We start from the raw sequence: 14498 nt of genomic DNA on the forward strand, positions 1-14498 counted from the left end.
TTTAAAGCACCAAGAAACTGTCAAATGATCTGTTCATTTTTGTGGTTGAAATTACATTGCCCAAGTGTGAGTTAAGCAAATCTATAAGTTAAGGTATGACACGTATCTGACTAAACAGACACATAAATTAAGATCCTGTTTCAATTTGTATTGTGGAGGATAATTATTTAAGCAAGATGATTTTCTGGTTTTGGTTACTGTATTGGGATCCAGTGGGTTTATGTGTATATCAGAGATAGCCTCCTTTGAGAAATGATGGCCTACCAGGACAACACTAATATTGCTCTTTAAGAGATGATTTGTCGGGGAACAAATATAACCTTGAGATCACTGGATGAGAGAATCACTGATCAAGGTCTAAAAGGAACTTCAGAAAACATCTAGCTCAAGTTCTTTCTTTTATAGATAAGAAGGCTAAATGACTTGCCCTAGATCACACAAGCAGTAAGTGTTAGAAGTAGGATTTGAACCCAGATCTTTCCATTGTGCCAGAGACCTTTGTCCTCTAAGGAAAAAAATTGTCCAAGAATAAATTTAACCCATCCAGCATTCATTCAATATAAAGGGCAAAATCCCAGCAGACTGAAACATAACTTTTCCCCAATCATTACTCAATCCCCATTTTACATATAGCCCAAAGGGGATAGTTTTCCCCACTGAGTCTGCATATGAGTTCAGATGTGGGGTATTTTAATATGTCTTAATGAGACTCTCCCTAGGTCAACACTAGTTGTTTAAGATTAGGAATTGGGAAAATGGCCTGCTTATATAATTAGTAGGTAATATGCCAGGCAATGTATGTGTGTATAAGTATATGTATGCATATATACACATATATATGTATATATACATATATATGTGTATATATAAAATAAACTTAAATAAAACATAAACATAAAATAATGGTTTGTATGTGTTTCCTTATCGGCTTTTGAATGGTCTAACCATGGGTTCTGGTCATAGTAGTAGTAAAAGTTAACATATTTTAGGAATACAAATTTGTAGAACAGCTTCCTGGCTAGTCCAGTTGTCTTTGGAGCAGTCTAACCACAGAGGCTGCTCATAACAATAATATGTAAACATATTTTAGACACATTAGAGGCCAGTGAATTCCTGGCAAAATTCTAAGCTGTATTATTGATGGGATGGCTGGAGAATATCTAGAAAGGAAAGCAGTGATAAAAAAGAATCAAAAAATGTGAAATTAATTTCATTTTAAAATTACTTTTAAATATAATTCATATTAATATTTATCAGAATACATTTAAAATCTTATATTTGATTTGAAAATCAGCTTCACCAGCATGAGATGGGAGTGTGTCTAAATAAAAGTTCATTTGAAAAAAAGAATTATCTGGGTTGGCTATCAATAGACTGCAAGGTCAACGTGATTCAACAGGGGGCTATGGTGACCAAGAGAATTAATATGATTATAAGGCTCCAGGGTCATAGATGAAAGAGGGGAGAAATTTGTTGTTGTACTCTGCATTTATGTTTAGACCAAAGCTTAGCTCAGATGTCTCCTGGATTCCCCCAGTTGTTAGCACTTTTGCCCACTTCAGTTTCCTTGTACTGTATTTCTAAACCTGCTATGTTCCCCTAGTAGAATATAAGTTCCTTGAGGGCAAGGACAACTTTGTGACTCTATTCTCAGCACCTAGCAAAGTACATTTTTGCTTACAGTAGACACTTAATAAGTGTTTATTGAACTGAATTAAATTCCCAATATCATAAGCATTTACTAAGTATCTAGTATATTGTTGTAGTTCAGTCTTTTTAGTCCAATTCTTTGTGACCCCATTTGGGCTTTTCTTGGCAGATACTGGAGTGCTTTGTCATTTCCTTCTGCAGCTCATTTTACAGATGAGGAAATGGGGCAAATAGATAAGTGACTTACTCAGGGTCACACAGCTAGTATCTGAGGCCAGATCCCAAACCCAGTACTCTATCCACTGTACTATCTAGCTGCTCCATAAATGCCTACTATAGCATTTTACAAATTTGAACTGTAGGTGTGATTATTGTCCTCATTTTATAGATGAGGAAACAGACAGAGGTTAAGTGACTTGCCCAGGGTCACACAGTAAGTGTCTGAGACAGGATTTGAACTTGGATCTTCCTAACTCCAGACCCATCACTCTATCCACTGTGCCACCCTAGCCATCCCAAGGAAAACATTTCTAAACTGGAGCCCACCCAGATGAGGGCAACTAAGACTGTGAAGGGCTTGAAGCTTCTCAAGTTTTTGAAGGAATCCATAGCGAAGAGGTTTTAGATTTGCTCTCCTTGGCCACCAAAAGCAGAACTTGGAAAAATGAGTAGAACTTACAAAAAAATCAGACTTTAGCTGTGAAGCAGGTTGTGCTGCTTCTAGGGGTGGTGCATTCCCACTTACTGGAGACCTGGAAAATGCCAGATGACCTCTTGCCAGGTGTTTTATAGATTCTTGTCTGGCTACCAGTTGACCTAGAGATCCTTCCCAACTCTGTGATTTTATGACTTGTTTTTGTTTTATTTTGTATTGCCTCACAAAAAAAAGTTAAAAAAACCCCTTTTCTTGAATTTCTTCTGTGTAAAATCAGATGTATAAAATTCAAACTTGGGGGGGGGGTAAAAAGAAGTATGATAATTTAAAAAATTCTGAGAGACATAGTTTCTGGGTAAGGCAATTATTTTGTTAACAAGGCCAGAATGCTTATTATTAATAAAAGGATGGCTATTTGGCTTTCTCTCTTAGACAAAGACCCCTAATGGTGGTAGTGGGCTCACAGTTTATATGCCCTTCAAAGAGTAGGTATTCCTGAGGGGTGTCAATCACCTGTGATTGTTTAATACAATGGGAGATGGACTATATTAAAATAAGAGTCTTGGGGTATATGTCTTAGGTCACCCAAATCTTGGTCAAACAGACATCAATTTTCATATCACCTGTCTTGATAAAAAGGTAAATAAAAATTTTCCCCAAACCCATCTGAACAAACACAATGAGCAGGAATACACCCATTAGCCCAAACTTAAAATTTCTTTTACTGTCTGATTAGATCTTGGCCTGGGTAAATTTTAAAGAGAGATTTCTGCCCCCACACACACCCTGGTTGGTTTCTGTAGGGGAAAAACCTTGATCCTAATACAATAATTAGTTATCAAATGTGAGAGAGAAATATTCATTCTCACAGAAGATATGAACAGAGAGTAATTAATAAATTACTATGAGCATTTTAAATATTAAAATTCATGTTTTCAAATGAAGATAGACAATATATTGTATTGCTGATGTTTAAAGTTAGATCTATAAGAATTTTCAATAATACCAAGAAGGAATTCAGATTAAATTAAATTAAATTAGTTTCACTTTCTCAAGGGCACAAATAGTCATGATGGAATCTATTTAAATCTGCCCCCTTAAAAAGTGAGGCGGGGAAGGGAGAGAATGCTTTTCTAATAAAGTAGTGTGGTATGGCAAAAAGGCTTTTACAGTTGGTTGAAGTCAGCAGAAACCTGGGGTTGAATTCCACCATCAGCACTTAGCATCTTTCCAGCTAGGTTTATTCATCTGAAAAGTGGGGATGACGATACCTGTAGGGTTCTTGGGAGGATAAAATGAGATAACTTGTATAAAATACTTCACAAACCCAAAGAGCCAAGTGTTGACTAACAAAAGTGAAAAAGGAACCCCAATTAAGGGATCAGCTGATTACTTACTATTAGAAACTGTCAAGTAAGCCAGCGTTTGGTCTTTAGCTATATTGTCTTTCTTTCTTTCTTTCTTTCTTTCTTTCTTTCTTTCTTTCTTTCTTTCTTTCTTTCTTTCTTTCTTTCTTTCTTTCTTTCTTTCTTCCTTCCTTCCTTCCTTCCTTCCTTCCTTCCTTCCTTCCTTCCTTCCTTCCTTCCTTCCTTCCTTCCTTCCTTCCTTCCTTCCTTCCTTCCTTCCTTCCTTTCTTTCTTTCTTTCTTTCTTTCTTTCTTTCTTTCTTTCTTTCTTTCTTTCTTTCTTTCTTTCTTTCTGGGGCAATGAGGGTTAAGTGGCTTGCCCAGGGTCACACAGCCAGTAAGTGTAAAGTATCTGAGGCTGGATTTAAACTCAGGTCCTCCTGAATCCAGGGATGGTGCTTTACCCACTGCACCACCTAGGTGCCCCCTAGCTATATTGTCTAACACCAACCTATGATATTCATCTTTCTAGTTGCTAAACAACAAACATTTCAGAAATCATTAAACATATTAAAGGATCCTTTTAGTATTAGGTCTTTCAACTGGGTCTGATGGCTCATGCCTACAATAATCTTTACAATCTGGGAGGTTGAGGTGGGTGGATCTCTTAAATAACGATTCTGAGTTACAGCATTACTGTGGTACGTCCCCAGAAGGAGGGGGCTGCCAGAACGCCAGGGATGAACTGTCCCAGGTTGGAAAAGGAGCAGATCGAAGTTGGATGATTACTAGCGGGATCTGTCCGTGAGTGGCCCCTGTGCTCCCGGCAGCCTAAGTGAGATAGGAAAACCCAACCTTTAAAATAATAACAACGATGATAATAATAACAATATCTTTAAAGGTGCTTAGGAAGTCAAGATCGAAGTGACAGAATACACGGAGGTCTTCACTATAAAGCAGGATCTTTGTTTTCATAATTAGTGCTTCTAGTTAACACACAGACTACTTATTGGAAAGAGGAAACGATTGTTTTAAAAAATGGGTGGTATTATTCTGGGATGGTATCAATAGTCTTTCATGGAGAATGAGGATCGGACTATGACATCTGGAGTTCTTCTCTGGTCTTGTAATTCCATGAGAACTATGAGTTCCAGTGAAAGACATCTAAGAAGGAGGGTAACATAAGATTTGGGAGTTTACACAGCAGAATAACCTAGTAGTGACCTCTCAGAAGAAAATTAATTTCAAACTGAATGCCCAAGTAAACATAGGAAAAACCACTGGCCAAGAAGTTCCAGAAAACCATACATATTTTGCTTCAGGCTGTTTACAGAAAGGAGAGTAAAAAACCCCACAGGAATAGAAGCCCATGTAACCCCTACATGAGCTAACTAGGGCCAGGCTAAGCATCTAATGGAAAAAATCAGGAGAGAGCCTTCCCCAAAACCCAACTAGCCCATAACACCAAATACTAGTCCCCAAAAGCCCAAAGAATATCCAAAGTATCTTGAGGGCATTTCGTGAGGTAAGGGCACCCTGGCCCTCAGATAGAATAATATCAATATATTACACATGGCAATTTGGAGCCTTTGATCAAGCAGGAGGAGAGGAAGCAAGTGGGGGAGCACGTATGCTCAATTGTTTCTACGTGACCTAATGTGGAGTCAGGGGTGGAGATTCCCAGTAAGGCACAGTGGAAAGAATGATGAGGATAGTATTTATATGGAACTTTAAGGTTTGCAAAGTGCTTTACATGCATTATCTCATTTGATCCTGTGAGGTGGGTACTATTATTATCTTCATTTTACAGATGATGAAATTGAAAATGAAATTAACAAGGGTTAAGTGACTTGCCCAGGGTCACACAGCTAGTAAGCATCTGAGGCAGGATTTTAACTCGGGCTCCAAGGCCAGCCTTCCATCCACTGTACCATCCAGCTACTTCTAGGGGTTAACTAGAAGTGTTGGTTAGATAAATGAATAGGAAGTTTCATTTCTAAGGCTCCAGCATTTGGCATCTTAACACAAAGTCCCTTTTATTTCAGAGATTTTTCTTCATAGAACAGACCTCTCTTACTGGAACTAATCCAGATTTACCCATTTTGCATCAATTAATCTGTACCAATCAGCCAAGTTAAGTCAAAGTATTTATTAAGGGCTTACTATGTGATGGGCACTATGCTAAGCACTGGGAATACAAATAAAAGGCAAATACAGTCCCTGTCCTCAGAACTTACATTCTAACAGGGGCAGGCAACATCTAAACAAATGGGTACACACAAGATACATACACAGGAGAGGCAAGATAACCTTAGAGTGCAAGGCTCTAGCAGGTAGATAGACTGGGAAAGGGCTCCTGCAGAGAGTGAAATTTGAGCTGAGATCTGAAGGAAGCCAGGGCAACTAAAAGCAGGCCCTTCTTAAGGAAATTCAACACTTTTAACAAAGTAAGCCAATCATACATCCTCCTAAGAGCTGCTTAAGAACCTTTGCCCCTTGCCCTTTCAGATGACCAAGTAAACACAGGCCACTGGAGGATTTCAGTATTCATAAACTACGTCTTCGGAGATCCATGAGGGATCTCTGTCGGTTATAAGCTTCCGTTATCTGGCTTTGTCCTCCTAAGGGGGTTGGCCATCCCAACCCTAACTCATCCGGGGATAGGTGCTATTTACGTGAACACTAAAGTTAGTTTGCAGTAATTTTGGTACTCACTGTGCAGACAGAATTTTGGGACTGGACAAAAGGAGAAAGGAGCCAGTTTACACAAGACAGTTACATCTACCCTAGTTTTGGAGACGAGACGCTAGACATTTGAGTTTCTTGGCCTCTTTTCCACCCCTGCTGTAATTTTGAAATCAATTCCTCATCCCACCTCCAGTTTTCTGTGTTATGGTCAAATGCTTCTCCTCTCCCCGCCCCCCCCCCAGCCCCCTCCGCCCTTGGCCAAATACTACAGGAGTAGGACAGCACAGTCTTTCCAAGGAGGGGGAATGTTTTGAAAGTGCAAGGGAAGACATGTTTATCTTCAATCCAGCCATTTCAAAACATTTTCTTCGCTGCACCCAGACAGAGAGAGGATGATGTATTGAACAGTCACCTGCCAGCATCAGATCTTGGGTTCTGAGTTAGTGAGGTCTTATTTGATAACAAAGCATCCTAGAACAGAGAGGGAAGGATGTATGCTGGGCCAAGCACATTCTCCATTAAAGATGAGAGTGACAACTAGCTGCCCTGTCCCTGAGAATCTGACATTCTGGAATTGGAATTGACTAATGAATCTGATTCTTTAGAGCTGTTCTGCTGGTGATTTTTTAAAAAATCTGAATGATTTTCATTGAGAGGATGTGAAGAAAACACATTTCAAATTTCACATCTAAAATTCTAGTAGGATTCCTAAGGAAATTTAATTCTCACTTTCAAAATTTATCCCCCCCCCCCCATAAATAGCATCCTTGGGAATTTGGAGTATTTGATCCAGCAGGAGGAGGAGGAAGTGGGAGAATACATACCCCCATCTGTCTCTACATGACTTAATGTGGAATCAGGGGGTGGAGATTTCTAGTAAGCTACAATGGAAAGAATGATGAGCCTTGAGGAGAGATGATAGAAAGATGCCTCCCGTGTCCATCCCTAAAGGGAACTCCACAAAGGTTTCTAGATCTGCTTTTTTTTTTTATTTTGTGAGGCAACTGGGGTTAAGTGACTTGCCCAGGGTCACACATCTTGTAAATGTGTAAAGTGTCTGAGGCCAGATTTGAACTCAGGTACTCCTGAATCCAGGGCCAGTGCTCTATCCACTGTGGCACCTAGCTGCCCCTCTAGATCTGCTTTTACTACCTGCATAACTTTGGGCTGGTCACTTAACTTCTCTCTGTTCCTCAGTTTCTTCATCTGTAAAATGAAAGTGTTGCACTAGATAACCTCTAAAGTCCCTTCCAGCTTGGGAACTATGATCATGACCATGACTGTGATTATCCTCCCTCTCCCCTCATCTACACAGAGGGGGAATATTGTCTGGGCCTTTTTAAAAGGAGAACAGAGCATGTTTCCCTCTGTGAGACTGCAAGCAAGACCATAAAGTGATACCCAGATACCCTCCTACTTCATCCCCTGCCCTGGGAAATCCTCAAATTTTTCGGATGCTAATACTGGCAACTAACCCCCCACCATCACCACCTTTTCATCATCCACTATCCAGTCTGCTGTATTTTATCCTTCCTCCCAAGCCTTTAATCCTCAAAGGAGAGACCCACTGACCTGTGGGACTTGAGCACTTTCTGGAGTAGCTCTTGTGGTATTGTTCGGAGATAGATCTGCTTCCCGATCAGGGGAACCAAGTTCATTTCTAGCCACTTCTCACAGGCGGTGATTAGTAATTCTTCCTTGTACTGATTGAGATGAAAAAAAAAAAATGGATTTGCCAAGACACTTATGAGCTCCGGGCACCATCTTGTGGTGAGATTTAGCATTACCAATCTGTTAAAAACCATGTTTTCTAAATCTATGTAGCCTGGTATTGAAGTTCACCACCACCAACACAGGTGATTTTTATTTTTTTCAGTTAATAAGCACTTATTTTCTCTCCCTCTCACCTCCCCCACAAAGAAAAGAAAGAAAACCAAGTCCTTGTAACAGATCTGCACAGTGGATCCAGTAAGGACATTACAAAAGAAGATAAAATGGATAGACTAACAAAGTAAATATTTGAGGTGGTTCTTTTGTAAGTTATTCATAACAGGAAGCAGAGGAGGAAGATAGAAAGGTCTGTTGCTATTTCATCAAGGTTTCAAAGGGATTTCAGAGATCATCTAGTCAAAATCCCTCCATTTACAATTGAACAAATTTAGACCCGGAAAAATCCAACAGGTCATAGGCAGCAAAGTTTGAATTCAAATCCAGGTCCCCTGACCCCTAATTACAGCGATACGTTTACTGTGCCCAAGAAAAATTAGGTCCCCTGTTTTGGGTGACTAATTCTCCCATTCAGGAAAGTTCATTAATTGGCTTTGTGCTTCAGTAGTAATCTACAAATTGGTATTAACTATAATTACTGCTATCAGTTTCCATCATAATTCGAGACAGGGGCATCCACAGGGTCCTACATGAGAGATTTGAGGGTAACCAGCATTGTTCTGGATGTTGAGGGTTTTCACAAGTAGGAGAAAAGTCAATCCTTTTGAGATGGCATGCATTCAGGGATATGCTGGTAACTGTTTAACAACTGGCTCTCTGGGGAGGGAAGGGGGGACACTGTACATTTTAAATTTAACCTACTTTTTTTTTTAACATTTTCTCCATTTTTAAAAGTCTAGACAATTAGTAAAATAATACATCGAACCCTGATCTGTAGCTTTCACTGATTCCAGAGATATAAATGCTCATGCTGAAAATTTTAAAATTAGCTCTTCTAAGCTGGTATGAGCTGGCTCCAGCACACCCCTGGATGTAGGTGATTTGAAAGATCCATCAAAGATCACTCCCATTAACCTCACTGGCTGTCTGACATTCCCACCAGTCAGAATCACTCCTACTTTGGTTAAAGTAATCCTACTGTAGGGATGGAATAACAGTTGACATTTACATTGCATCTTTTGTTTCAAAGTCTTTCACAAATATCCTCACAACCACCATTGCAGGCATCGATACCCATGTTTAATAGATGAGGAAACTAAAGGTCACAGAGGTAAAATATCTTAACAAGGTAGTATATGACTGAGCTGGATTTCAGACCCAGATCTTTCCATTAGCATCTTAACAGTGCTGTGCTGGTAAATGTTTAACAATTGGCTCTCCAAAAACCAATGTCCATATAGCGAAAATTTACAATCAGCTCTCATGTGCTGGTTATGAGCAGGCTCCAGTATACTCCTGCATATATTAGTTTATCAGATTAACTGGCCTCTGAAACAGAGCTCTGAGGTTGTGGGGAAGAGAACAGATACATTTTTTTTTTTTTTTTAGTGAGGCAATTGGGGTTAAGTGACTTGCCCAGGGTCACACAGCTAGTAAGTGTTAAGTGTTTGAGGCCGGATTTGAACTCAGGTACTCCTGATTCCAGGGCCGGTGCTCTATCCACAGCGCCACCTAGCTGCCCCCGAACAGATACATTTTTAAAGGAAGAATGGGTTGGAAATTTTTAGAGAATGAAAGATTTGGGAGTCTATCTTGAGACAACTTGAAAATCCTAGGAGGAAGAAGGATTCTAAGGGGGAAAGAGTGATACCATAAGAGAAGGAGGTTCTGTAGAAAACCTTTCCCTATTTGGAAATAACCTTGGACTCTAGGAATCTGGGCATATTTTGAGCCCCAGTGCTGCCACTATATGTCCTTGGGAAAGTTGCTGCTCCTTCTGGGCCTCGATTTTCTCAAATAAAAAAAATAGGAGGCTGAACTAGATTCTATCTCTAATATCACTTCCACTATAACATTCTTTGAGTTCCAAGATGATCCAATAAAACCTTGACAGCTTAGAATGATGGACTGAATCTAAGATGAAAATTAATAAGGACAAATGTAAAGTTCTACTGATTGGTTCAAAAAATCAATTGCAAAAGCAGGGGAAGATAAGTTGATGTGGGGAACACATCCTGCTATAGATCAACAGTGTGACATAATATCTAAATTGAGGGAGGTAAGACTCTTGTTGCACTGCTGTAGTCATACTCTGTCTGGAATGATTTGTTTGTGTGATTTGTCCTGTTTGGATGGTAGAGGAAATTCTGGTTCAAGAATGGGTTGAACTAGACAACCTCTGAGGTCATTTCCAACTTTTCAAACCATGTTGTTGTTTTTGTTCAGTCATTTCAGTTATGTCTGACTTTTCATGACCCCATTTGGGGTTTTCTTGGTAAAAAAAATACTGGAGTGGTTTGCCATTTCCTTCTTCAGCTCATTTTACAGGTGTGGAACTGGGACAAATAGGGTTAAATGATTTGTCCAGGATCTCACATAGCTAATAAGTACCTGAGGCCAGATTTGAACCCAAGAAGATGAATCTCCCTGACTCTAGGCTCAGTACTCTGTGTCACCTACCTGCCCTCTTATTTATACAGGTATCAAATGCTAAATCTCATACACACATACACTAGCTATTTGATCATTGAGGAGAGCTAATGCTAAAGGTAAGAAAAGCTAAGTCCCCTATGTGGTGTGTCTCCAGCATGAGTTACCTTGCAGGCAGCCATGTAATATGTCTGAATGGTACAAGGAGAAATTCCATCCTTCATCAAGGACACACACCTAGAAACAGAGAATCAAAAGTGTTTCTATTATAAAAGAACCCTGGGATGAGTCATGCCCTATAAAAAAATTAAGTTGATACATCATAGCATGTTGAATAAAGAGGCAGCCTTGGAGTCAGGATGACCTGGGTTCAAATATTACTTATGAAACATATTAACTGTATGACTCTGGTAAAGTAGCAACCTCTTAGTGTCCCTGGAAACTTTCTGAGAATATAAAATGTAGAAAAATTGCAAATATGTATTGGTAGGTGGAATTAACATTCTGGGGAATTTGTTAGTTTAGCGGGTAGAGTGCTAGACCTGCAGACAGGAAGGCCAAAGTTCAAATCTGGCCTTGGACACTTACTAGCTGTATGACACTGGGGATGTCACTTAACCTCTGTTTGCCTCAGTTTCCTCATCTATAAAATGGGAATAATAATAATACTTCCCAGCATTGCTGTGATGATAAAATAAGATAAAATATTGAAAAGTGTTTTGCAAACCTTAAGGCACTATATAAATGCTATGTATTTCTCATTGGAAATTCTCTATACCAATGAAATCACAGGTCTGGACTCCCTTTAAAAAATAGAAGAGGGATGACTATAATATCCTGGGTAAGTTGTCCAGGCAAGTCTATCTAATTCTGTTTCTCTGTCTAGAAATGGTATGTTAAAACTTACCAAAGGAAGGTAACAGATATGAAAATGCTGAGCTTTTTAGGGAACCCATGCTGGACAAATGCCAAGCTCTGTGATTGTTGTAACCATCATGGTTCAGTACATCTTGCTAGTTAGAGAGACAGTACTCTGTCCTGCAAAGGGCATAGACATTAGAGTCAGATCTGAACTCAAGACTTACAAGCCATGGGACCAAGAGCAAGTCACTTGGCTTGAACCTCAATTTCTTATTCAGAGAAATGGAGATCATAATACTTGCACTACCTATCTCACAGAAAGAGCATTCCTTGATGCTCTGATGAACCTGGGATCTGATGAACCTGTAGGATACCCTCCAATGGTGTATAACCCATCCATGCCTTTTCATGCTATGTCAGTCTTGTCCATATCTGCTCACAAATCTTCCCCAGGCCATCCACCCAAGGTGCTGGGGACCCTCATCAACATCTCTTTACATTTTTTGGAAACCAGTGGAACATATCTGCTCATTATCCTTGCCACTTCCCTTTCTCATTATACATCTCACTGATGACATCCTTTATTCCACTTCTGAGTAATTCTTCACTGCTAATATGTACAGCATATTCTTGACCACCATTCACTTTCGTATTACCCATTTGGTGAACCATAACTTTAACATAATATCTTCTTACTTTTAGAAACAATAGAATTAACTCTTCCAGCTCTTTGATTTACTTCTCCGAGGAGTACAAGTAAAGAATCTTTTCCTTTTGCCTCACAGTCCTTTTGTCCTCTGGTTTCATTTATAACAATATCAAGATCAATTTTATTCAGTTCCTCCAATAATATGTTCACTCATTTTACAGAAGGGGAAACTGAGTCTCAGAAAGGTGAAGCAACTTGCTCAAGGTCCCAAATATATATAGCCAGGGTTCCAATCCACATTCTTTGGCTCTTACTCCAGTGTTCTTTTTACCATATCAACCCATTCTTACAACACAGTAATAAGGAAAGAAATTTATAAATGCTAAATTTTTTGTGTAAATATTATTATGAACTGGTCATATATCTTTAGAAAACAATGCAAAATAGGAATATTTGTAGATGGGAAGTTAATTGAACTCTTTTTATAAAGAGATGAAATGCATACATCCCTTTATACCTGTCTTATATTTAGAGAAACTCAGGATTCAGGAGGCTAAGGGACTTAGCTAGGTTCATATGGTAAGTGGCAAAAACTAGTACATGCACTCAAGACTTCTAAAGCTAGGTATGGTGATCTGGACACCACATCACTGGTATGCTCATGGTAAAAACATTGGACGACTATTGGGAGCCTTAGATTCTAATGACATTTTTCAAATAAAGAAAAATAAATCCATCCTAGGTACTCTGGCAGATAAAAAACATTGTCCTGAGAGGTCAAATTACCCCCACTTAAGCGGTTTTCTTTTCTTAACCATACTTCAGCTAAGCATGATTGCTAGTTCTTCAAAAGTCAATAAAATAGAAGCAAAAGAGTAGAAAATAAACCATCGGTGGCATTGCAGAGTGATGTCATCAGCCTTGTCTGTAACAGCAGCTCTCATGGACTCCTGGCCTCTCCCCCAGCCTCTCCCACTTGCTAAGCTTACAAGAATCAGAGAGCAAAAAAATAATTTATTATTTAAAGAAGCCAATTTACAACAGACAAAATGAATTCATGCTTTACACAAAAGAATATAAGGAATTCATTACCTCCAAACTATACATCGTCAATATTTGTATACATCTGTTAACATCAATGAGGGTATCCATGTGAATAGTGAAGTTGGTGAAATCTGAAACCCATTTACAACTTCTCACCTTGGTTAGCTTTTATCTGTCTACCTAAGAATACTACAAAGGGAGTCTAATCAATAGGATAGAGACTTTCCTTTGGGTCTTTTAACATTACATGAATACCAATGAAGGGCTTAGACTGACTATAAATTAATCTTCACACTCAATACAGTGCTGGTCCACCTGGACCAGTTTGTTTGGAAACCCAAATAAATACCACTTGGATGATATTTTTTATGTCATCTCTTGCACATAAGTCTTCATTTGTAATCTGCTCTAACTTATTTATGCCCAGCTTAAGTCTCTCCATTGCCTTTTAGGTCACCTACAATTTTGATTCTTTAGAAATTGTTCCATAATTCATAACCATATAGCATTGCCAATAGAATTTGATGTTAAAAGATGGGTTTTGGGGCAGCTGGGTGGTGCAGTGGATAAGGACCTGAGTTCAAATCTGGCCACAGACACTTGACACTTACTAGCTGTGTGACCCTGGGCAAGTCACTTAACCCCCATTGCCCTGCAAAAAAAAAAAAACCCAACAAAAACAAACAAACAAAAAAAACAGAAAAGGTGGGTTTTCCCACATGTACGAAAATATTTATAGCTGCTCTTTTTGTGGTGGCAAGGAATTTGAAATTGAGAGGATACCCATCAATTGGGGAATGACTGAACAGGTTGTGGTATATGAATGTAATGGAATACTATTGTGCTGTAAGAAACGATGAACAGGTGGATTTCAGAAAAACCTGGAAAGACATGAACTGATGCTGAATGAAATGAGCAGAAACAGGAGAACATTGTACGTAGTATCAACAACACTGTGTAATGATCAGCTGTGATAGACTTAACTTTTCTCAGCAATACAATGGTCAAAGATAATTCCAGAGGACTCATGACGGAAAATGCTCTCCACATCCAGAAAAAGGAACTGTGGAATCTGAATGCAGATTGAACTGTTTCTACTTTTTTGTTTTTTAAGGTGTTTCCTTTTTGTTTTGATTCTGCTTTCACAGGATGACTAATGCAGAAATATGTTTGATGGGATTATACATATATAACCTATATCAGATTGCTTGCTGTCTTGATGAGGGGGGGAGGGAAGAGAGGGAGGGAGAAAAATTTGGAATTAGAAATCTTATAAAAACAAATGTTGA

The 14498-nt window shown here is 39.0% G+C and overlaps 1 protein-coding gene across 1 annotated transcript in view; it reads right to left on the minus strand.

Annotated features, from left to right (window-relative positions):
• The window catches only part of BTBD16 (BTB domain containing 16), a 106587-nt gene that overhangs the window by 59348 nt on the left and 32741 nt on the right, over positions 1-14498 (minus strand). Inside the window, exons 7-8 of the mRNA XM_043988322.1 lie at positions 10823-10892; positions 7911-8041 (exon numbers count right to left, since the gene is read on the minus strand). Coding sequence (XP_043844257.1) covers positions 7911-8041; positions 10823-10892 — 201 coding nt within the window. The remainder of the gene's footprint in view (positions 1-7910; positions 8042-10822; positions 10893-14498) is intronic.

The sequence above is a fragment of the Dromiciops gliroides genome, chromosome 2 (genome assembly GCF_019393635.1).
Source record: "Dromiciops gliroides isolate mDroGli1 chromosome 2, mDroGli1.pri, whole genome shotgun sequence".
Lineage (NCBI taxonomy): Eukaryota > Metazoa > Chordata > Mammalia > Microbiotheria > Microbiotheriidae > Dromiciops > Dromiciops gliroides.